The sequence below is a fragment of the Mastigoproctus giganteus genome, chromosome 13 (assembly GCF_048544385.1).
Source record: "Mastigoproctus giganteus isolate SK-2022 chromosome 13, ASM4854438v1, whole genome shotgun sequence".
Classification (NCBI taxonomy): domain Eukaryota; kingdom Metazoa; phylum Arthropoda; class Arachnida; order Uropygi; family Thelyphonidae; genus Mastigoproctus; species Mastigoproctus giganteus.
This window is the reverse complement of record NC_143587.1, coordinates 139640132-139666366: the sequence shown is the minus strand read 5'-3', so window position 1 is coordinate 139666366 and position 26235 is coordinate 139640132. Positions and strand designations below refer to the sequence as shown.

General features: G+C 36.0%; 1 protein-coding gene across 1 annotated transcript; it reads left to right on the top strand.

The window, feature by feature from the left end:
• LOC150076487 (crescerin-like protein che-12) lies at positions 1 to 26235 on the top strand. Its single transcript, XM_090387370.1, has 10 exons — positions 1 to 1704; positions 1801 to 1888; positions 6133 to 6243; positions 8031 to 8146; positions 9786 to 9889; positions 12843 to 12977; positions 15795 to 15987; positions 20828 to 20979; positions 23268 to 23426; positions 26103 to 26235. The coding sequence occupies exons 1-10, from the start codon at positions 1 to 3 to the stop codon at positions 26233 to 26235; spliced, it is 2895 nt and encodes a 964-aa protein (XP_090243496.1).

The following is a 26235-nucleotide window of genomic DNA, read 5'->3' as shown; positions in this document are numbered from 1 at the left end:
ATGACAACAGATATGCAGGAAGAAAGAACGGGCAAAACTGCAACATTGGTAAAGGACCAAAGTAGAAAACGTGCTGGTTCCTCGGTTAATCTGCGGCCAAACAACAGTCTGGAAAACACGATCACCAGACCTATAGAATCTATACTGGGGTTGCAAGGAATTCACCGCAATCTCACTATCGAGGCATTGTACGACTTTTTGGACGAAAAGAATGAAAAGGTAAGGAGAGAAAGTCTAAATCTTTTAGCATCAGTGATTCCACAACTGGGGAGAGAGGTGGATATTATTATACCGTCCTTTGTATCAAGAGTTACTCCTAGCCTTGGAAGCACAAAGAAAGACGTTCGTCAAGCTGCCTTCAAAGTACTTCAGAGTTATCTCAATCATGCAAAGAACTTTGATAAATTTCTCGAAGGCTTCGTGAAATATGGTTTAGAAAACAGTGAGCAAAACACAAAGAAAGAATCGATTCTTATTGTTAAGCGTCTCTTTGGAAGCGAATTTGTTAACAAAAATTTCCTCACTTTGGTTAAATGCCTTGGTAAGGAGTTGATTCATAGAGATCCAGTGCTGTTCTCCCCAACTCTTTTAGCTATAAACCACATACATCAACTGGTAGGAGATAAAGTCTTTTCTACTTATTTAAGTTTTATTGGAAGTGAATCTGTTGGACTCTACCAAAGTGCCATAAATAAAAGTTTGGCCAAAGAAACTCTATCTAGCGAAACGAAACTACCTTCAGTTCCCCTGACCCTAAAATTAGAGCTGAAGTTCGGCCTTGTAGAGTCCAGCGTCCTCAATAAGATCAGAAACAGCAATTGGGAGATACGAAAGCAGGGAGTCGAAATGCTGAGAGTGATTATACAAGACTCGAAAAATTTATCTCCTCTTGTGCCACATCTTGGTGACTTCTTAGAGTATATCGTAACGTTGCTTGCAGACTCCCACACGGAAATCATAGAACAAGCTTTAGAGATCTACGAGTCACTTATTAGGAAACTCAACATGAAGATGGCATCACAGCTAAGAATACTTGTAAACTCCTTGATGATCAACCTTGGATCTCAGAATTCCGTGTGGGAGCAGTCGGCCTCTATCCTCCACGAACTAATGAACCAAATGAAGCCAATGCCAATCCTCAGAATACTCTTGGAGAAACGTCCAGCTGTTAACCCTAAATTAAAGGAAGAGGTTCTTAATCGAACTTCGGCTGCCCTGCTAACGTTTCCCACGGAAAGTTTCGATCTCAAATACGTGTGCGATTCCATTGTCCCTTCACTATGTGACCAATACCCCAGAGTTCGAGAGGCCGCACTGGAATGTCTGGTTGTATTTGCCTATGTTACGGGACCTTCAAAGAAAAAACTCTTAATAAAATCGTTAAAGAAGTATCTGAAGGCAAGCAGTGTCGACAGTTATATGAATGTTATTGACGTCAGAGTCAAGCAGCGTATCATTCCAGTATGTAACGAGAAGGGTATTGTTAGGTATACTTCCCCATCCTTTGGTGGATTTGTGGAAGATAGCGGAATTTCTCAAAAATCAGAAAATGAAACATCTGCACAAGAATTCGACCGGAATCCAGAAGTTCGTCGCAAATCAATTCTCAAAACTTCCTGTGAAGATGGAAGTAAGCGTAACTCCAGTACTCCGCGAATGGAGAGTGGTAAGCAAACACGATCTGGCAAGACAAATTCCCGAAAGGTAAATGATTGTGCAATCTGAATTATAGTTTTAACAATTTTAGAAGCTTTATTAGAGAAAATGGAAGGAGATATTTACAACTTTTAATTTTTCTAGGTTCGTTCTGATAAAACTTTATCGTACGAGTACAACAAACATTCGTCTACGCAAAACAGCCAGTCTTCCAAGACATTCGAAAATATTGGTAAGTAATAAATCTATCGAAATACTTCATGAAGCTTATAACATTCAAAAGCCGACCGGGCTAGCCGAGTGGGTAAAGTACCTACCCGGCAACCCAAAGGTCGCGGGTTCGATTCCCGCCTCGGGCTTGGATCAAAGTACTGCAAAAACCTTGGGAGGTGCAATATGGCCACAGAAGCCGATGCGCCAACAACTACCAAATCAAAAAAAAAAAAAAAAAAAAAAAAAATAACATTCAAATTTCAAAATATGTGTCTAAAATACAGAAGTACCAGATTCAAAAAGGATTACAGACGTATGTAAGAAGTTCTAAAGTTTCCGAAGAAATATTACTTGGTTCCTCTCGAACGATTGATGAGTGTGCAACTCACGGAGGACTTTCCATATGATATCGAAAAACGGTAGACTTAACCACTGTGCTAGCCAGCAGGACGATATAAGAAGGTTATCTCAAGTTTTGTGAAATAATTAGTTGGCTTATTTAGAATAAGGCCGTCAGTATATCTCATCTTTAAGTTGCATGGCTGGATTTATTATTCTCTTCCGCATCCCTTGAAATGCGCGATTATCGGATTAAAAAGAAGTTCTTTCCACTAAAGGCCCTTCTGAACAGCGAAATTAATTTTCTACACTCAGAATGTAGAATATATATATAACTTCAAGTATATATATATACTTGAACAACCTGCATTTTAGGGTGGAGCAGGAAGCTTTGCTTTCTTTATGCTTGTGGCGGGGGATTATTAAAATGTTATTAACTGCAATTCACAGAAAATTCTAGGGTGTGTAAAGCGGGTGTTAGCAGAACATTAAAGATACATTTATTTACAACCTTTAATGAACATTATATACAGCGTTTACATAAAAAACAAATAATTACATACATGCATACCAATTTCTATATATATAAACCGTACTACAGTACATTACACTTTCTCTCTCTCATCAACTATTCTCAATTTACAAATTATTAATATCAGTTGTATTTTACTTAATTTGAATCCTCGATGATTACTCAATCATTCTCTCACATCGCCAATTTTTATCACTTACATCAGTAAACTCATTTCAACTCTTATTACTCTTTTGTACATTTGTTTCTGTCCTTTTAACACGTGAAGTGTATTACAACTGGTATCCTCACACCTCAATAATGTCTCTACAAATCACTCATTCTACCTTAATTACTCTCTAGTTGCCGTCTTAGTCATCTCTCTTTACAACTCATCTGCTATGTTATCTTGTATTGGTACCTGGCCTAATTTAATGATATAGGTTAACATATCCTTACAGTACTAACTCTATAAATATAATTTCTTTACACTACTACTTTCTTTTTATTACCCCTGTACCAACCGTACATTATTTCATAATCCTTAACATTTATAACAAATTTTCTGAACCTTAGTAACTAACTTGCCTAATAGAACAGGAATGTTTATTTTCTAAAAGGACTATCAACCAATTCCTTACAGAGCTAGGTTATGAGTCCTTGAGTTCAGGATTCAAGAAAAGAATTAGGAACAGACTTACGTTCCGAAATGGCCGCTACTTCCAATTTTCTTGCTTTCAGGCCTCCTTCCATTTCTTGGACACACTGCCTTCCGATGCCGGACCATATGCGGATGTACTTGTTTTGGGTGGCACCTAGACGTTTAGTCGAACTCCACCTTGCAAAATCTGTGTTGAGAGAGAGAGAGAGAAACTGTCTACACTCTACAGCGATCAACACCCTGTCAATCACTGCCCATTTCTAGGCTTGAGTAGTTGTGCCTGCTTCTATTATCTAGTGCTGCTGCACTAATTTGTCGTCCAGTGGAAGGAGTGCAATACCAAAGGACAGGAGCTCTCAGGCTGCCCAACCCGAGGGGAAAAAAAATAAATAGTAAATAAATAAATAATAAAAAAAAATAAAAGTAAATAATAATAGTAATAATAATAAAAAAAAAGTTAAAATAAAATAAAAATATGTATAGTTAATAGCATTATATACATTGAATGTTATTACTAATTTAAGAACACAACAGTTAGTTTCTAAGTTAACAGCTGTTTGACCTAGTAAGGTAGAAATATAAGTTCATGAACACATCACTCTATTGTCCACTTCTAGAATTAGTAAACAAGGTGCGTCTTCTTTTAAACACCTTGTCAGAAAAGGATTGGAATGCTGCAAAGTTCTTGGCATCTTGAATCAAAATATCGAGGTTGTCAGTCCTAATAGGTTGAGTGCTGTTAAATAGTTCTTGTCTGAAGTCGTCATAAGCCCGGCAGTAAAGCAGAACATGCCTCCAATCTTCTACAGCCCACAAAAACACAAAGGGTCAGGTTCAAGTCCAAATTTACACAATTTATCCCGTGGTGAACCATGTCCAGTAATTAAATACGACGTTGTCACTGAAGGATAAAACCATCCAATAACTTTCTTATTTACAGCAAATGTTGCATCTTCAATGAACTCCCTGGTAGTGAGTCCTGTTTCACTGGATTGCCATCTGTATTTCCACTTCTCAGTGAATTTTGTCCAAAGATTAATTTTCTCCTGCCGAATGTCCGTGGCCGGATTACTTGCAATGTCGAGGATTTGAGTTGCCAAACCTTTCTTTAAGTTAGACATCATGCCTCGGTATGCCACATAAAGGTCAATCGGAATACAACCTGAGATCACTTGTAAAGCATTGGTTGATGTCGTTCTGCAGCATCTGTGTGTTGCCAATATCATCTTTCTCTGCAATGATAAGAGTTTGGCCTTCACTGTGACGTGAGTAACCCTAGGAAACCATATGGCAGCCGCATATACTACAATTGGAAAAAATATAGCCTTATAATATAATGCCAAAGTTTTGTGCTTTATACCCCATTCAGCTCTTGAGAGCCTAATCACATTGGCAGTAAACTTGTTAATCTTTTCAGCTAAGTTCTTTACGTGGGGGATAAAAGAAAATTTATCATCAATTATGAGACCAAGATATTTATTTTGAGAAACGTAAGGAATTTGGACATTGTTGATATGGAGTTTAGGAGGTCTGTTAAAATCCAATTTATTGTTGAAGACCATCATTTTAGTTTTCGTCTCAGAAATTTTTAATTTGTTTATTCCAGACCATTCCAGCAAATCATCCAGGATTTCTTTCCCATGTGTTTCTAGCATAAGTCTTGACCTGCCTGGTATGCACAGCGCTAAATCGTCGGCAAATGCTATTTTATTGCAAATTTGACTTTCTTTTAGTAGCCACTGGTCTAAAACAGAATTCCAGAGGAGAGGCCCAAGGACCGAGCCTTGTGGGCATCCTCTGGAAATGAATTTTGAAAATACCAAGTGTTGTGAGATGACTTTTATCTGCCTATTTGAAAAATAAGATCTCATAACCTGATATAGTAAAACATCACATTCTGCCTCTCGAAGTGACCTGAGGGCGCTCTCCCACCAGAGTGTATCGAAAGCGCCCTCAAAGTCGATAAAAACAACCATCATATATTTTTTGTCTGTAGTTTTGCATAGATTCACCAAATTTCTGATGGCATCTTCAGTGGAGGAGCCTTTTTTAAAGCCGAATTGTGAATTAGAACTCATATTACTTGCAGCCAAGACCTTCTGCATCCTAGGCGCTAATAATCTCTCATAAAGCTTTCCAAGATTTCCTAGAAGGGATATTGGGCGATATGCCTTGGGATCCGTTGCCAATTTTCCAGGCTTTCTAAGCATCTTTACTAATGCAATCTTCCAAAAATTTGGAAAAGTCCCCTCTAATAGACATTTGTTGAAAACATTCAACAATATATGTGGAAAATATTGGTGAAATCTTTTGATCGCCACATTTTCAACTAAGTCCATTCCAGGACATTTTGACTGATTGATTTTAGAAATTGCAAGTGCAAGTTCATCTAGACTAAATAGTTCCGTGTCATTTGATCCCTTGTAAGATCCGTTAACGAACCTTATCTGAGTTTGTTCGGTGGTGTCTTGTCCTGGTCCGGCATCGGACCAGGCTTTATTTCTTGCGCGCCGTACTGACGTCATATAACCATTTTGGTAATCCTTATACAACCCCTATAAATGTCCGAAGTTTCTCGCTGTCTCCTCATTTCATCGTTATTCTATGGTACACCACGTTTTCTGTTAATTTTGTCGAGAAGCGTAGTTGACGTTCATCGGATCCTTAAATTATCTTCTGTAGAATATTTATATCTGTATATCGAATTAATTTTGAATAAATCAACAGACACCTTATTGCTTTTTCTTTTCAGATTTAGAAATAAGGAAAACGCCGAAAACAAAATCTGTCACATTCTCAGATCCAGAAACATCAACAGCTTTTGAGAAAAATGCCACACAGTCTGCTCCTCAGGCAGGATCAGGCAAGTATTGGAATATTTTTCAAAGTCATTGATACGACTTGTTAAATTTGGTATGGAGCACTTATGACACATCAGTACCCTGTATGAACTTAAAGGTTAAACATGCCATTTCTGAAAATGAATATTTTCAGAAATGGAAGAAAAAAAATTTTATAAGGAACTGGAGTCTATTGTACATCTAAGGATCTGACATAGATTTCGTCTCAGGCTGAATCTGGGCTCATCCGTGAATATCTTATTCTTGGGTCCAAATTGATATATTCTCGATGCCAGATCATTTGCATTATCATACAGTCTGCTCAGCTGAAATGATAATTGTACCATTTTCCTTTGCCATGCCCATTTCATTTTAACAAATGGTGGTATAATCTGTCCTGTTGGACGCCCAACTGCACAGTTAAACCTTTTTCTCTTTACATAGCGATATGGTTATGTTATTTTTCAGCATAATCACTGCGATAGTTAAGGACTTTGTAATAGAAGCTTCTGTCCTGCGAATGCAAACGGCATATTAAAAGGATCATGGAGTCATTATGTAGCTTTTTCGTGGGGATTCAGCAACCTGGCGAGGTGTGTTGTCAAGAGCTCCTTTGGATAGAAAGGAAAGCCTTTTACTGCGCATTGCGAACTTTAAGCTTCCAGTAATGTGGGGTTTGTTGTTTCATGTCCTACTTAGCATAATCGCTTACCAACTGAGATTAATTTCAATAAATTAGAATTTTTTTTTTTACCAATGAAATCACAGATTCATCATTAAGAATCTCTGAGCTAGCGACACAAAGAGTTTACTGAAAGACGAGTGGAGTGGAATTTTACCATTTTTTTCTTGAATCCTTTAATTTTCAGAGTAATTTTTCTTTAGCCTAAACGAATACTTATTCAAATTGCATTTCCAAATCATAGAAGGATGAGGGATTAAGCCTCCTTTCTCCATTTTATTTTTTTTTTTAATTCTTATGGGTGAAACACCGCATGAATGCTCCCAATCTCTGATCTGCATCATTAGGTACCAGAATTTAAGCGACTTCGCAAAGTATCAGCTAATGTTCATGAAAAAATCCACAGGCATTTCTTTCGCCTCAGAAATCAGCAAATGATAACAAATCTTTATGATCCAGGTGTCTACTATTAATGATAACAAATATATTACTAGCTTCGGGAACCCTCGATTGACTGCTCTCTGAATAATGAGAAACCAGCAGATGAAGTTTTATAAAATGCCTTCAGAAACATAATTAACACGCGGCTGTCCTTGTGTGCTTAATAGCTAATATTAATATTACTTGAGTATGCAAGATTCATCTACGTATCAGCAAATTGCAAATATGTTAATGATTATTCATATCCTCCCAACAGTTCCTCATATCGTAACTAAAACTACACATTCGCACCCATCCGTCTTTGAATTGAACATGAAAGAAGAACGTTCCATGGCTTTTCTCTATTTACGAAACATCAGAAATTGCCTTAGATGATAGAAGTATTGGAACGCGTCTTAATTTCACTAATTCCTGAATGAATTTTCCAAATAAATATCTTGAATAAGTGGCTAATATCTTTAATATAAACACGCAAAAATGATAAAAAGGCTATACCTTGCCAAACTAGCCTGGATTTATTAATGCCGATTAATGTTTTTATTTCAAGGTTTGATTCTTTTTCATTTGCCTCATATTTTTATATGTATTCAGAGTTCATAACACGAAAGTTATCTTGGTTGGACTTAAATAAAGCTCAACCAAGTCTTCATTCGTAACTAAAATAACGAAAACGGATTTCAATTTCAGGCAAGAAAAAAGTCTGTATAACTACTCTTCCAACAAGGCCTTCTACAGGTGTGGCTAAATGCAGACTTCCAGAAGAAGGAAATATAGCTGAATTTCGAAATATTGGAAGTGCTTTAGTAAGTAGAGAAAATCAGTAATTTATATTCTAAGAATTTAATAAAAACATTTAACCATGTCATCTTAAAAATTTCTGAATGATGGTGGGGTCAGCAGTCATAAAATGAAAGCTTCCAGATTGATAAAAAATAAAACTTCAGCCAAATATTTCTCCGTTTTTTCCAATATTTCTCATTACGTAAAAATCCATCCTTTATTATTATTTAGTTTATTAAGCTTGAGTTCACCCCTGGTTGGCTGTAGGATGTACATAGAATTCTAAGTGAAAAATATATACGTTAAAAGAACGATTGACAGTGCCTGGAGTTGGCATAGTATAAGTATGTATATTATCACGAGGGAGATAATTTAGGTTTGTTGATAACATAGGAAACTTAAGTTTACAATATGAATTCAAATTACAATCTATTAAAAGACAGCCAACGTCTTCAAGCACAGAAGTTCCTGAATATATGCGTCCGTAGATGGAGTGACATGATCGAGTCAGGGTTCACTGTAGGTCAGTGCTTCGATGCAAATCTTCCAGGATATTCTTCCTATATTTGTTGGGTCAATTTTCAGCTTGTTAAAATGTTCAATAATGTTTGTTGAGAACATGTCTCTAAGACAGATGTGGTTGTAAGACTATACCTGTAACGTTGATTATGTCGCTCTCTAGGATGGATGCTCAGATAATTTCTTTGACGTTTGGGGAATCTATCCTATTAGTTAGTAGTTTGGCAAGAGTGGTGACGTTCTTTTCCAGAATTTTGATGTTCCATGGTGTCGTGTTCATGTAGTATAGATTTAGAGATGGTGAACGGGTTTCCATGGGTTATGTTCAACCACCTGAGAACCCAATATTCAATTTCCAGGATTTTTTTTTACAATACTTGATGGGGGTGAGGACGAAAGTGATAGGCGTGAGGCACCTTTCAATGTATTCTGACAACCAACAAGCTCCTACCGGATCACTCAGAAGGCTGCATATCTGCTGAATAAACAGGGTTTTTTTTTTTTTTTTGTGTTGAATTTTGTATGACTAACGTGGATAAGCCGTACGCATTCTTTTCTAGCCACAGATATTTGGGGGAGGCATTGTTCACGACATTAAAACAGGGGCAGGGGCCTTGCCACAATCAAGTTGATTGATTGTGGCAATATCTACCTTTTGTTATAACTACTCTATAGCAATTCACAAAGTTTGTGAATCGGGGCTTTACTTAGCTTCCCCTTTTCACAGTCCTATTTGGGAAGAAAATGTGTTGTTACTCTGCAACAAGTATATCTTAAGTAGGATGTGGATATTTCGAAATGCGTGCTTTATTAAAAACAGAGTACAGTAGCTCCATTTTTACCCAAATGTTAAAAAGGCGCTAAACAGATTATCGATTTTTTGCGCTTTTTCTCTGACGACGGTTTATTTCTAATTAAACTCCGAAACCTGGCAGGGTTTCATTATAATTAATGTAGCAGTAACTTCATATTGAAATACACTTGTAGTAATTTAAATGCGTTGTAGAAATAATTATGACGGTGTCAAATTGCTGATTTAAAAAATATCTTTGATGTTTTTAGTTTGATGAACAGGAGACTTTCTTTTTATATTTAATATAAAACCATTAAGTTGTCGTGATGAAAGCTGTTTACTGCTTGCAGGAGTTAGCTGTTCAAAGTGAAGCTTCCCACGGCTGTAAAGGTGAAATGCGATGTGACAAAAATAGTTTACCGAAGCTAATAGAAAGCGAGGAAGACACGAAAAAGTAAGTAAAGAAACAAATTTTGTAAGTTGTAAAATTTTACTTCTTAAGTTCTCTCAAATGATGAATGAAGTTATTAGTCACCTCATTGAGTTAAACACAAAATCGAAGAAATATATTAGCCCTCCTGTGCCTTAAAAAGGGATGGGTATTATGAGTATGAAGTGACCAACTAACAGAACAGAGAACTCGGATATGATCGAAGTTGCTGATGTGCCTTTCTCTAATTTACATTACTAACCAATCCATATTCTAATGAAAATATGTCAAGTCAATCAAAGGAAACTACTAGATAAGGCTTCCATTTTCTGCATTATGGCATCTACAGACTCACCTCGTCACGTTCTTCTGCATGCAGTATCATACTGTCATAAAAACTATGTAAGAATTGTATTATAATCCACCTCCCTCCTATCCCAGTGTACTATGCTGGCAAAGGAATGAATCCTATATGTGCTGCTTGTAAATGGCTTCAAGGAACATGAAGTGTACAGTATTAAAATATGCAATAAATAATAATAATAATTTTTTGAAGCCATAAGATAACGTGGATTCTGAGGCTGGCTTTCGGGTGTTACCGCTAAAGAATATTACTGCATTTCATTCCTTATTATTAGGTGCTAATATCATGTCAAACCTTGTTGAATGAATCTTTAATTATTTGTTAATTTAAAAATGCTCTTTCTTTGTTTCCTCTTACTTTTCTAAGTGTGTTCGGATTGGTTTCAGCGATTCCTGAAGTATTTGTTGTATATTACAGTATAAGTTTATCGCTGGTACATGTCGATGTAGAAAATTTAATAAGTATACTGACCAGCCAACTGGAATAACCAAATTAGAATGGCGAATTTTATAAGGTATAAGTAATTATTTTAGTTTTTAATTTTTTGTCTTCTTCTGGCCGGTCTTAACCTTCTCGACGATTTTCCATCAATAAGCCAGAAGTCAAACTTTTTATTTTCATGGTCTTTTAGCCTTTTTCTGCGTCATCCGTCTATCTTTTTCTTAGTTGTTCCGTTATCATCCATTCTCACAACCGGGCAAGTCTCTGGCTTTTCACAAATCTTACGATGTCCGCACCCTGAATAAGATGGTCAAATTCATGGTTCATTCTGATCCTCCAGGATCCATCAACATCTTGTACGGGCCCAAAGACTTTTCGTAAAATTCTACGCTCGAACACTAACAACTGCTCATCTATACTGTCCAAGTCTCGCAACCATATGTCACAATTGGTCTAATGAGGCTTGTGTATATTCTTAATTTTAAATGTCTTCTCAGTACTCTGGACTTCAATAGTTTTTCATGTGCATAAAAACATCTGTTTCTACTCAGGATATGGGACTTAATTTCATTAGTAATAGAATTGGACTGATTTATCTGCGAACCTAGGTAAGCAAAATTCTGAACATGCTCAAACGAAAAGCCATTTTTTAAAATATTTTATAAGGTCCCTTAATTCAATTTACGATTAAAAGATCAGTCGTGTATACCTTTCTTCTCGTTATGTAGTAATTAAGTGTACTAAACGGAAATAAAAATGTTATCATAATATTTATTTGATGTCATTAATTTTATTTAAAAAAAGGGATCCCGAACCACGATGAGTTGCATTTTTTTCTAATATCAACCGCGAAGAAAACTACTGTAACTGGATTTTCCGCTGTAGAATATAAATTGTCGGTTACTAGAGCTTTTCCATTATATGAGTGTCAGATAAAAGAGTTTTTACTATACGTACTTAGATTACAAATACAACGAGTTTGTTTATTAAAATGCGGTGAAACAGATAAAAAATACAGTCAACTAAGGAATTTGCCCTCTACAAGTTTTGATTTATTAACAAAATTATATCAGTTCAAATCTGCGATTATCTCTGCTCCTGGATATCTGCAAAGCCCAGCAAATTCCAAAAAATATCGGTGGTTTAACGGCATTTTTGATAAAGCTGTTGGGCAACACAGATGGGCGAAAAACGTGTCCTTGGTATCCCTTAAAGATATGACCTTATGGCTTGTAAATATAGTTTTCTTGTTATCAAGATGACGTATACGAATATTTTCATGGACTCAACCAAGGTCTTCTGAAGTCCTGTGCTTCACATAGTAATTATATTAATCATAATTAAAAACAACTCTGATTGTAGGATGGAAGACATGGCATTCTGACAGTTTTCTCAGACTGGTTGCCCAACCCCTAAACATTAGAACGCGGCATTAGGTAGAGAAGGATAGTTGAACATCACGTAACAAGTGGAATGTATAATCCCATGACAACAACAACAGGTATTTGTTTTCGTGAGTTAAGTCCGTATAGCAAGGACTTTCTACATATCTTGGCTCAAGAACTTGAAACAAAAATAAATAAATAAACGAAAAAGAAGCCTGATTTATTTCAAATTTAGCATTCCTTCATTAATAACGAAGACCATACTATTATGCATTCAAATATATTTATTTTTGTACGGTTTTGTGTAGCACGCTGGCACTTATCTTTGGTATCGATACTGATCTATTTAACTTTAATTAAGAATATACTGATATTCTCATTTAGTTGGTAGTTTTACTATTATTATTAATATGATACCATTTGGCTTCGTGCCGTGGAGAGTATTACTGCTACTTGTATTTCATCTTTTGTAAGTACTTAACAAGGAATAAAGAAATATGATTGCTGATACCATTTTGTATTTTTAATTTCAACGACTGTAGAGAAATGACACATCAGTTAATTGGCCATAATGGAATCCGAATTAAAAACAGTAAATTACTGTAGTTATTAACTTTCTTATTTGTATTCGGCCTCCTTTGCATATTAGTCCAATTTTGTTTTTTAAACTATCATTTTTACTTTGGAAAATAAGGCAGTACATTCCCAGGTTTAGCAAAATTATTTGATCTAGTTAGATAGTTTCTGCGATCTTTAATTATTTACAACATCTATTTCTTATGTCTAGAGATGTCTATTTACCAAGGTATATGTCGTATCAACACGACTTGGACTTCAACAGTATGCTTCAAAATCAAACTCCATACCTGAACCCGTGGGAAGAATTTCAAAATGCCCTCCTACTTCTGCGCAGCGAAAACTGGTAAGCAAAAATAATTATCTACAAATTTTTAAAATATTCATGAGGAATATAATTTAACGGATATCCCTAACAGTATGATAGAGAACGGAATCACGTTTGTGGAATTCGGATAACTGGCTCTTTTAGATGGCACTTTATTATAAAAAACTATGCTTTGCGTGAAATGGGGCGCTCCTTCAGTAATAGTATCAAGCGGGGAGTTACGTTGCAATCCACTGAGAGGAATGGATAAGACAAAGGATTTTAATGTGAAATGGTAGTCAGCGCCAGAAGCGCTGATATCAATCTTGGAAACTTCAACCTTTGCTGGCATTTTCATGTATGGCTCTGTCAGGTATATCAAAATTTATCCATTAATCAATTCAAAGAGGTATTTCAGAACTATAACACGTCGTACCTTGTCATGGATTGAGCACTCTAGCCGACGACGGAACCAAGTTCCATTCCTGTCAGTAAAACAAACGGGTTCAGAACACCAACGCTAGACAGTGGAGGATTGGAGAAACATTGCCTAATCTGATGAATCCCAGTTCTTGTGTTTTTACACTGATAAAAGGACCCGAATATCGCGAACACGGCGTGAGTCCATGGATTCATTTTGCCAGTTATCAACGATGCAGGCTGGTGGTGCACATTTTCTTCCTGGTACCAGTGGAGAAACATTTGAATGTCACAAATTATCTGGGAATTTTTTCTCTGTAGCTCCAATGTTACTGTTTTTTGAAAATGGGTTTTCCAACAGGATAATATGCCAAGTTACAAGACCAGCATTGTACAGAACTGGTTCTAGAAACATAAATTTGAATTCATGCCCCAGATATCAATGCATTTGAGCACCTGTGGGATGAGGTGGAATGAGCTCTTGGAAGTAGAGATCTGCGACCATCCAATTTGCAAAACGGTGAGAACAGTGCAGTAAACATAGACCAGGACCGTTGAATGGTCGTTCTTAATGCAAAACGAGGGGCATATCTATTCGCTGTTAAGGTAGGTGTGCCTAAAAAAGTGGGAACTGAGTGTAGTATGAAACAAAAGTCAATCAGATTTGAAAAATTTCTTTGATGGTATCATTTTGGAATTTGATCCTTTTATTTGTGTGAATACAAATAGAAGAATATTCACACCGACGTAAATAAATTATGTTTTGTTAGCTGATTATTAAGGAACAGCGACTTTTGATTCATACTCCTAACAGACAACTTTATCATTTTTTCCCCCGGGCAGATGGTAGGAATTCAAATACTACAAACAAAAATATTTCCCGAAAAGTTTTAAGGAAATAATAGCTAGACCTTTTCACTTTAAAAAATACTTCATCTGATAGCAGTTAGAAAACTATTGCGAATGATGCTAAACATTTGTTTAGTGAAAATAATACTCGAAGAATCTAACTCAGGATAAAAACAAAATGGCCAAACAATAGGCATAGTTAAATAGGATCGATATAAATTAATTTCCCAAGATAATTCTATTATCCAGTCCGAACCGGATTTAGACATGACAAAGCCAAAATATGTGATTATTAATTATATAATCCTCGCAAAAGCTTATAGCTGTACAAAAAGAAACGGCGAAGCTTCGAATGTTTGTAGCAGAACCTCGCTATCTCTCAAATAAGTGCAGACATGGGCGCCTATTGGCAAGTTTGTAATAATCTGTTTCCTAATAAAAGAAGAACAGTCGATTCCAGTCAGTAAGAGCGTAATGGGAAAAATGCTCTTCCGAGTAACAAATTTATTGGAAGCGATCTCAATAGCTCACGATCATTTGCTAATTTGTAAGGGAGAAAAATACAAGATCTATAGACATCGTTCTCTGACCTTATTCTTTTATTTCTAAATTACACCATTCTTGGTGCGTTAATTATCGTCACTCAATTATTAACATCGTCGAATAAAAATTCCTTGCTATCTTCTTATCAAAGATAAAACATTGTTGTGTTCACAAACTAATCTATCAAAAGAAGCTGCAGTAGAAACTTTAGCCACTGAAGATAATTAGTTCGAAGAGTTGCGTTTTTATTATTCACATGGTCACTTGCCACGAGGCTGGGTGAGAATATTCGTCATTATCTCTATTATGGGAATAAATATGCTAAACAGGGGTCATCTTTCTTTCCACAGACAAACTGAGCCAGCCAAATCCCCTTAAACCGATACTGAAATCTCACAGGTTCCATGTTCTTGGGTGTTGCAGCTTTATTGAATCAGGACAATATCGCTTTCATAAGAAAGAGTTGAACACCAAGAACTTATATAAAAAAAGGCTTGGTTGCATAAAATTAACATATTATGAATTAAGAGACAGCAAAACAAATGCTTTATAGCTATACAGGTGGAGAATAACAGTTCCTTGATTCAAATATTCATTTTATTTTCCACTGGAAACAGTGACCGTCCATGACAAAAATCCACCATATTGTCTCTGTTTTTCATCCCCTCAGTGTTATTAGTTCTATTGTGAGACTTTTATCATCCATAAATGCAGATTTTATTTAATTTGTCACAGAAGGCAATAGATTCAAAGGCACTTCGAAACTGTGAGGTTATATACACTGCCACGCAAATGGATTGGTCGTCATTTTATGAATGTGTATTTAATCCATTCAAATTCAAGCGATGTGAGAGTTTCTTGGCCTGGAGAGAATTCGCTAAGCACATTAATGCATTATTGTGCAGGAGAGCTACTTTACTGGTGTTCAGTGTGGGTTAAAACTTTAAATTTAAACAATAATAAATGCGTATATTTAGTGGATTAACCAAGAATGTCTTGAAACAAAAGAATGCATTTATTCTTACCTGCCTCATTTCTTTTCAGGTTAGACAAAAAGAAAGCGATGGGAATTGTTATACGCTTGGCAAGATTTCATCCGAATGTGATGCGAAATGACCTGCGCTACGTGATTCTGAAACTAAACGACGAAATGAAAAGTTACAGAACCAATTTGGCTCGAACAGCAATCTTCACAATTGGAGAGCTGGCAAAGTTACTAAATCGGGAAATTGAAATGGTACGTACTAAAAGAGAAAGAGTTCAGAAATAAAAATATTTATATAGCTGATGGCCTGAAGCCGAATGATTTGAGTACAAAAGAGGCAGGGGAGGGCCTTCTTCAAGGTCCTTTTAACAGAAATCCTGAGTTCAGATAATATTTAAGCTAGAATGTTTCACGTTTATTGTACTGTAGATTCCATGCACACGGTCCTGAAGATGGAATATAGCATCCTAGTTCTGTTGTGAGACTTTTATCATTCATAAATGCTGGTTGGATTTAATTTTTCACAGATGGCAGTAAATTCAAATGCATTTCTAAAGAAAAGAAATATCATTACATCCAATTCAGGATGAATTTCATAAACTATGTAAAACTCTACTGAAGAACACCATTTCATATTTCTGTAGAGAAAAAGTTTTCATGATGATTTGTTCAGGATTACTCGAAAGAAAAATATTACCTTTCTGTATTCTTTCACATAACTTGGCAGCTGGTAGTTTTGACGTTATCTTCGTGTAAAAAAAATTACCATTCAGCAATAAAAAATTAATAATCAATAAATCTAAAACAAATAGCAATTGCGCTCACAGCTGAATGCAAATTGTAACAACGGATGGCAGAACAATCCATAGAAATGTATTGCTCAAGTTATCACTGAGCTTTTTCAGCAGCTACAGTTGCATGACCATAAACATTTTCAAAACTCTAGTGGGACGAACACGTACTAAAGTGATCATTTAAAGGCTGGTAGATTGGTCGATTTTCGCTTAAATTTTGTCATTGCCAATAGTTCTGAAAAATGGCGATACTGTTTTAAATTACGAATACCGCATGACGCATACGTAATGGCAGAGAATAGGAAGAAAGTTGAACTTCGATTCAAATATTTTATACACTTTTGAAGAAAAAAAAAACTTAAATATTAGGACTCAGTAGAATGGATTTGGATGAGCTTAAAATGTAATCGGGAAACCAGATTTTCTAAAACCACTTCTGAACAATGTAAACTGCGGCTACTATTGAGAACTGAGTTTCTTATGGTACATAATCTTTCAAACCATATTCTTCATCAATCATCTTTTGCTCCTTAATGCATCATGTGATTTATGGAGGAACCTCCATCGTATCTTTTGTTAAGTACAGTCCGTTGATGCTATACTTCAACCAGCAAATAATGCTGACTGCCTTGCCACAAGAAGTAAAACATTTAAAAAAACTAGTGTAATAATTAAAATCCCATAGCTGACAGTTTGTTTAGATGGGAAAGAGAAGCTATTCAAAAATCAATCGCGGATAATATTTAAATACAAATTTATTAATAGCTTGTAATAACTGTCCTTGATAATTTTAAGTTCGTGTTCTTAACAAAATTATCACGTGCAGGCTTGTTCCACTGAAGTCGAATGCCTAGCGAACTTCAAGATGGAACTGGTTTTTTTTTGTAGCATTTGTTCTATAAAAGAATAGTTGATGAAGGCAAGGTGCAAACAAGAGGTATGTGCGTTAGGCTCAACTCTTAGCAGTTAAAAATTTAAAAGAATCCTTTAATAAAACAAATAAATAAATAAACTAAAGGCATTATAAGTTTGTAGCTGATATGCCTATGTAATTATATCTTGTCTTCACTTTTGATTTAATGGAAATTTTAAAATTAAACCAGTTTATAGGGAAAGGATACTGGCAAAGAGAAAGGTATTCCTTCAGTCTAGCGTCCAAAGTGTTTTCATTTTCAGATATATAACAATGTTTTTATTTATATCTTAAAACCGTAATAGTTCTGTTTCTAAATTCCTTAGATTTCCAACGATATGCTATACGTCCACATTATCCTGTTTATTAAGTGAGAAAATTTCCTCGATCACATGTTAATATTTTCCATTATCCCGGAAAAACTACTGCAATTTTCAGAGATTTGAAAGATTTTCCTCTAGTATAGAGCTAAGATGAAGCTCCGTGCAAAATTTCATTAAATTTGGTCCAGTAAACTGGAATAAATTTTCGTAACGCTTTTTCGTTACTAAAAAGCCGTTTTTACTTTTCTAACACACATGCATAATGACGATTCTCTATGTGGAAGGCCTTTCAAATGCAAACTTCCAGTTTAGTTTTGTTGTATAAAAATCTTCGAAAAAGGCAAGGCAGCTGTTTAGGTGGTTCTTTGAATTGAGAGGTGGGTGGCAAAAGGGAAAACTAAAGCAAGCTATATCCGATCAGGATGACCAGAGCACTGTGGTAAGTAGGTTATAAAGGCAATCCCAGGAAACGTACCGTGGGTCACGAAAAACGTGTTTAGGACCACCCTAGAGTCGCTCCGTCTGTAATAAGTTAAACAGTAGAGTGGAGAGTATTTTTTTTTTATTTGTGAATATAAGTTGTAGCTTTATTTAGTTACTAGATTCTTTTTCTCTCATCTTTGACGACAACTTTTGATGTACCTATATATTAGCGCAATTTTTAATCGTTTTAGAGTCGCAAACCTCATACTATGAATATTTTGTCTCTGACTCCTTTTGGTTGACCTGGGTTTTAATAACGCATCAGCTACTAAGGCTCTAGAGTGCCTGTTCGTTTAATTTTGGTGTGTTTTACGAAAAACACGTATACTGCTTTCTGGGGGACGCCCTATAGACCACTGCCATAACTTATGGGTCGACGCACCTGTGTATTAACAAAATCATAGCATAATTTCCCCAGGGCCAGCTGCACTTCGCCTTAAAGGAGGAGAATTCCATATATAAGACTTGTGTTTTGATTCAGGTTTTCACAGACCTAAAATTTCCGAAGTCTTTAGAGATAATGCCAGATGACACGGCGCATTATCGTCTTGCAAAATCCCGTTTCTGTCCGGGTAAAAAATGCATCATGGCGGTACACATGGTCCCCTAACAGCTGCTGTTAGACCTCACCATCGGCTTTTTGCACTAGGTATTTATACTCATTTCCAGTGCGTTGCTGACAACGAACAGGATTCGGCCGTGAGGAGAGGGTTCTCTTGGTTCATGTTGCTCTGGAACCACATACGTCTGAGTGTGCGGCGCATCGTCATTTAGGACATTGGCCTTGCATTCCCCATATTGTATTAGCGCACAACTGTGGCACAGTGACCTGTCGTTGAGCCCCTACAACTCGCTGCATCCTTCGCTCACTATGAACATTCAACGTGCGTAATCCTTTACAGTTTTGTCGGTTGCTTGACCATTTCGACACGGCGCATTATGGTCTTGGAAAATCCCGTTTATGTCCGGGAAAAATATGCATCATGGCGGTGCTCCTGGTCTCCTAACAATTTGTGTGCCTTTTCCGATATGGAAGCACCCGACGCGCGAACTCCCAAAATCACGCTCTTCTGAAACTCTGAGTTGCACAACCAGATGCAACTTGTCATTGCTGTCGTTTACGAAGCTGTTCGGCTTCTTATACTGCGAACTGTGTGAGATGTTCATAGAGTGTAAATAGGAGAGTTAATATATTTCCGGTTATTGTTGAAATGTAGCGAACCTTTTGACTTTGGCATGGCCCTTTAAAATTTGTGTAACTTCCTCTAGTGGGGAACGAAGAACGGGACCCGAAGCTTTATTTTTTCCTTTTTTGCCGCTGAACAATCTGGATTCTAGGAAAGCGGGTAAGATGCCTTTGGGATTGTGAATTTTGCTGAGGTATACTATCTACATGATCAGTGCAGATGGGTAACTTTCCATAACTGTTTAAATTTACTGGTTTTCGACTAATCCTCAGATTTTAAAATAGCCAAATCCCTTCTGGTTACAAGTGGCCTTTTCCAAATGTGCCCCATAAAAACGTAAGCATTGCTTCGTCCTCATTTTTAAGTCTTTCAATGAAATGCACCAGATCTATTTGGCTGACTGCTGCTTCCAAAATATGAAACATAGGCTTATTGATGTTCTTTAAACCCGGGTTTGAGCAAGTAAAATCAAATTCGCTAGAATACCAACTCCATGATTAAATCGAACCTCTCCTATTTCGTAAGTTATTTAACTGCTTAGAATTGTGACCAATTATTGCAGGTTCCTCATCCACTTACTAGAATTAAGCCATACTGTTAGTTTACAGACTATAATAAATATTGGTAAATTGGTATTAACAGCCCTCGAAGCGTGCGTTCACAGACTACGACAGCTTAATAATCATTTATCTATCCTTAACACTTCCTATATAGCAAAGCATATTTACCAGTACTAGCTAGGAAGTATTATTTCCCTCTTCTTAATTCCGTAATAACCTTTCACCTATAGTGATCAACTACGGGTAGTTTTTGTATCTTTTCTTTAAAAAGAGAACAAAAGTTTTCTTATTTTTAAATTCGAGATAAAAACCACGCTTTAGTGTTAGATCTTTTACGGTGTCTGTTCAAGTTTTCGTTTACATGTAAACAAGAGTTGCGTAGGTTGTATTGAGTCAATCTTCGGTTAACCATTGCTTCTTTAAGTGCGTGACCAATACTGGTACGAAGATTGGTCACGCAACGTAACAAACAATGGCCTGAAGAAATATAGTAACTTTTTTCTTGACAGATTACGTACTAGTTGTGGTGATGTATTTTCTTCCCTTTGTAAGCAACTAAGGCCATGAGGAGTCAATGCCTACGAGTGCATTGACTCCTCACTCCTCATGGCCAATTTAAATTGTGTGCATTTTATGGTTTCCAATGTGAGGCACCGTCGGTCGAGACTTATTAACTCGGCCATGGCATGGAAAAAAAACAAAACAGAAAGCTCTCAAATGTTCTCCCATAACCACTTGATTCCTACGCTGGCCTTTTGCACTTACTTGTACCGTACTTTATGTTTTCTAGAAAAATCCATTCAAATTATTTATTTTTGTGTGTGTTTCGCAGGAAGTACCAGCAATCATGCACACTTTGCTACAGAAATGTGCGAATAAAGTGACAAACTGGATGAGAAACGACATAGATAAAACCATGTCGGCCATTATTGAAGACGTCTCTCCTCAAAAGGCAGCACTTAGCCTCATAGCCAGTGGCGCAAGGTAAGAGCTAAGATTAAAATGTATTATTCGAAGATTATACATTGAGATAGCTTTGCATTAAGAAAGATGTCATGTAGCGCACTTTCTACAAAGACAGAGCCAAACACGACAGCATTCAGTATAATGGTGCTCCTCACGAAGAATAAGAGAGATGATAGCTGGAACGAGTATCTCGGACGCGGCTGTCCTCGATATTCTTACCCACTGCAGTCTAACGCGACAACTCTTCAAGGGAACCCGGTACAGTAGAGTGGATGTGATCGGAAATGGGCTGCCTGGTCTGATGAATTGCATTTACACCTGCATCATGCGGATAGGATAGACGGGTGTGGTGGGTAAAGAACGATGGTCTTAGAGTACGTTTGGATAGGAGACCCTATACTTATTTTCTGATACCCATAGATCAGCGCCTCATTGAAGACTTGTACAGTTCTTTCATTTCCTACAGCGGAAACGCTCAATATCAGGGCTGATTCTGCGATCATCCAATACCCTGTTTGGTTACACAGGTTACCATCCTGTGGACACCTCCATGAAAATCTTAGGTAGGTGTTCCTAATACAAAGCTGTCTCAATGAAATGATGATACTCTAAAGCCATTTTAGGCTTCCCCGTTATGAAGAACAAACTATAATATGTTTAACTTAAAAGATAAGTATTGTATTTCTGCTAATTTCGGGAAGCATTAATACTACAGTATATATACCATAAAGAGATCGACTCTTTACCAAGCGCAACCTACAAAATCAAAGATTAGCAGCCTAGTGTCTAGGGTGATTCCATTGAACTAGAAAAGTACAAATTTTTCAATCGCAAGGGAGAGAATAAGCGATAGACTAATGAAGATAACGGAATTGATGATTAATGATACAGAAAAGTCTCGATAAGCATGACAAACCTAGTTTACAATAGAGCATTTAGATGCTGGAAACAGTTTTCATATTGTATAATCTAGATATTAGCACTTTTGATTCTGTTTGGGATTATCCTGTAGTGGATCAGGGCTCACAATTAATGAATATTCTTCAGAATGGAGTAATATGGCGAGCGGCGTCCCTCAGGGCTCGATGTTGGGCCCCCTCCGTATTTCTGATTTTCCTCAATTGATGAGGGGATACTAGGAAAGCGTTCAAACTTTGCTGATGATTTAAATGTGCGTAAGAGTAACAGTTAGCAATGGGATCAGAATGAATTAGATCGGTCTAAAAGATGGCAACTGAGGTTTGATACTGCTAAATGTAAGATTTCTTTTAGAAAAAAGAAACCCTCTGGAGGGGGATATAGAATTAAAGGTAGTTCAGGATGAGAAAGATCTAGGAGTTATGATACAATTAATGATCAATCAAAAGGATCAAAATCAATTATTCAGATCTGGATGTCTTACTTAAATAAGAAGGACATAAGTTCTTGAGAGGGTCCAAAGAAGGGTAGCTTGATTGGCTGTCCATATGAGGAAGGTCTTAGAAGATGTGGACTAGACGCCTCAGGGTTTATCTCATATAGTTATTTTCGCGTTGGCAGGTGAAACAAAGGGACAAAAATTTAAATTTTTGAGAAGCATGCATCAGTGAAATAAGTTGCCTCCCAAGGTAGTTGTGATAGAGAGTCTGGTGAAAATTTTATGAACTCAAGTTTTTTTTTTTTTTTTCACTTATACATAATTTTGCTTCCTTGTTCGCTTCTTACTGAATATTTAAAGATTCGGTTGAGTGCCTCTGCCTACAAGCACACCCCGGAATTGAATAAAATAAAAAAATATCCTTTTTTTAAATGATGTACCGTTTAATTATATTTATCGATAAATAAATTAAATATTCTTAAATATTCGAAGTTTTAATAACAAAGATGATCTTTTTAACATTTCCAAATGACCTTCACTTTACCAGTCGTCTAGTGCCACTTAATGTGCTTACGTTCCTAATCCCGAAGAAATGTTCTACAAACTCCATGTAATTATATCAAAGTTAGCCCCTGATTTATGAATATTTAATAGTACGTTGCCTATATCCAAGGCATTCTGCACACAACTTTTGTTTTTTCGGAACACCGTTGCCTTGACGCTAAAAGGATCTAATCCAATTTAAAGTACAGTACTGTGAAATCATTATGGAAACGCATTTAATTCTACTTACCAATCTGTCTTTTAATTTTTAACATTTGCTATTCCGTTCTTCCTTAGAAGATTCCAGGTTTACAAAATGTATTATCAATAAATTCTTAATATCACGTACATGTCTTCTGGACAGGCTGAAATTCAGTAAACAGTGACTAAATTTTCGTTTTTCCAGCCATCGCAACAGTGAAGTTAGAGAGACTGCAGCACGTTTACTATTATTAATCGTCCAGAAACTTGGATCAAGCAAGTGCTTGAATGGCAGTAAAAACTTTGCCTCATCACTCCTGCAGATATCCGCGCACTTCCTTAAAGATGAGTCACCAAACACAAGGTAATGTACATTTATTTTTCAATTGAGATTCACTCATGTATTACGCCTGATTTCTTAGGAATTATTACCCTTCATTTAAGAGAAAGGAATAGGATTAATTAGTTGTTAACAATTTCTGATGACTGGTTTTCTCAGCGAATCCCAAGGTACAGATATACGTTGATGATTCAAGGCGTTTAACACATGATAATGGATATTATATAGGGCAGAGTTGGTTGAAGGCCTTTAGGTGGTATGGTGAAAAATTCCAGTGCTTAGGATTATCCTTTGGGATTGTTGCAGTCATTAAAGCCTATAGAAGTACCAAATGTTAAATTTTACTTTTGTCCCAGTGAATAATATGCCAGTACGTAACGAGTAAATAACCTTATTTAATTGCAAATGTGCTAAGCTTTATCTTCGGATCAATAGAATTTTCTAAATTCAAAGAATGTTGTTATTTACAAATAAATACCGCTTCACTGGTTTCCAACGTGATTAGTGTTATTCTATTAGCCTTGAGGTAAATATACGAAGCGCAACACAGTGAAATTAAACAAATAGGCATTTATTTTATTTTAACATAACAGATTCGATTTTATTGGTATATGCAAATATACCAATAAAATCTAATAATAAAGCTTACGATGATTATTTGCAATAAATTTAAAATTGTTCTACAGATAAACTTTAGTGCACGGTTCCAAAATTATATATTCCCGAATAAAATAGGCACTTATGTCCAGATTTAATTTGTACGGAATTTTGCTAAAACAAAAATCTAAAATTTTTGTTTTAGCAAAATCAAAATAAAATCTACCTCTAAAATTTTGTTATTAAACAGTTTTACCCATTTTGGAGTCCCCGATTACATGATCAATTAATTGAAATCCTGCAGAAAGGAGTTATTTGTTCAACTAGTAACTTAGATTACTTTAAGAAAGAGATCAATACCATTCTTATTTATTTGGCTGAGGGGGATTATTATTTGATATATTGGGGTAAATAAAGCTTTGGTTCTGGTGTTTTTCAGTGGAATTCTGTTTCCTATTTAATCCCAGAAACTGAAGACCACTGATTCGAAAGCTTTTTTAATTAATACGATTCAAGACCTAGAATCCACAATTGGTCAGTTTCAATGTCTTGCACTCTTGAAAGGACAGAATTTAGCAATCACCTGGCAGTAGGTTCACTTATGCCGAGAAGCCTAAATAAAATTCGAAATAATTTAGCGTGTTTCAATCTAGAAATAGTCAAGCATCTTTATAAAAATTATTTTATTTATGAATCTTCATTACCATAAAATGACATAGATTGTACAATATTACTTTAATTGTCTTATGTATAGGTACTGGAGTGCCAAAATATTCCAGCATCTAATGAATGATCGCGATTTCAACAGAACTCTGTGGAAATTGGTTCCTTTGCCGACTGTTCAAAGTATCAGCAAGATTTTAGATTCCATTAGAGTGCACGTAAGTAACAAAAGTTCATTGGAATTATTTACATATTGAATGCAAAATAAAACTAACTATTCATTTGTATAGAACATGCAAGATCCCTTAGACAGGGCGCTCAAAAATTTCGAAGCGTATGCTGGAATTGTAAATTATTTGACGTATTTATCATACAATAGGGTGCTTAAAACGCTTACATAGGAGTTTTTAAGAAATTTTGGGTACCACTGAATTAGAGGAAATATTATAAAAAATATCTAAATGAGACTTCTTTAAGAATGATTTAGACCATTTTCAAATAGTACAACGTTAAACATCTAAATCTAGACTTATTATCGTAACAGTAATAACATATGATGTGCGGACTCGATCACAATTGTGAATAAATTCTGCATATGTGTAGAAAGACGCGATTGGACCATAAAAGTGGGTTAGAAAAACCTGGCATGGAACGATACTAGGTGAAGTCCATTTCTGAGAAAAGATGATTTGGGAATTAAAACGCGTGGCCCCGATATGGATAGGAACTAAGGAAAAATAACTTCTGTTGTTTGTTCATTGACTGAAGATTCAGGCCTTTTTTTTAAATACTTCCTCCATTCGACAAATGGTGAAATCTTCAGCATGTAGTAATAACTGTAACGATTTTTGCCCTTCATACCATGAAAAATACACCCAACTCGATCCCCTTCAGAAACCTATATACCTTAATCAGATCCAGCCTACTTTTGTAGGCAGAAACAATATGTGATCGAATTAATAGTATGGAACAGAGTATCCTGGTTTCCCTTCTTTGAATACCCTCACCATTCGTTTTGCCCAGGTGCAAAGCCTTAAACTTTAGTTGCTGGTCGTTGACCTACCTGGAAATTATCAACAAACTTTGAAGAGGGTATCGTTAAGGATGATTAGAAACAGAAGCGGTCCCAACCCTCTGTCTCCAAGTAAGATCATGCCAGTTTCTCCTATTTATATAAACAGTACAGTAATGATAGTGGTATCTCCCATATTTGTTCATTTTAATCTACATGTGTATCACTTAAGAAAGGAGATATACCAACTGTGAAATCTAAAAGAGAATAAATTACTTTGATTTGAAAGTGGATAATGTCATCACAAAACTCTAAACGAGATATAGCTGGGTTAAAATACTATAAAAATATAGGCTACATAGACTTTAATTAAATGTGAAATGATTAAAATATTATTAGCATTAATTTGTTTTGTTTTATTTTTTTAGGGAGTGGCACCTGCTAACTAAAAACTCTCCTGTGTTGGGAAAAGTTCTTCCCGCTTATATAAGTCCAGTCGGGTTTGTTACATTTGTGAAAATTCAAGAATTTGTAATTTTACTGAGGGAAAACTTTGATTAA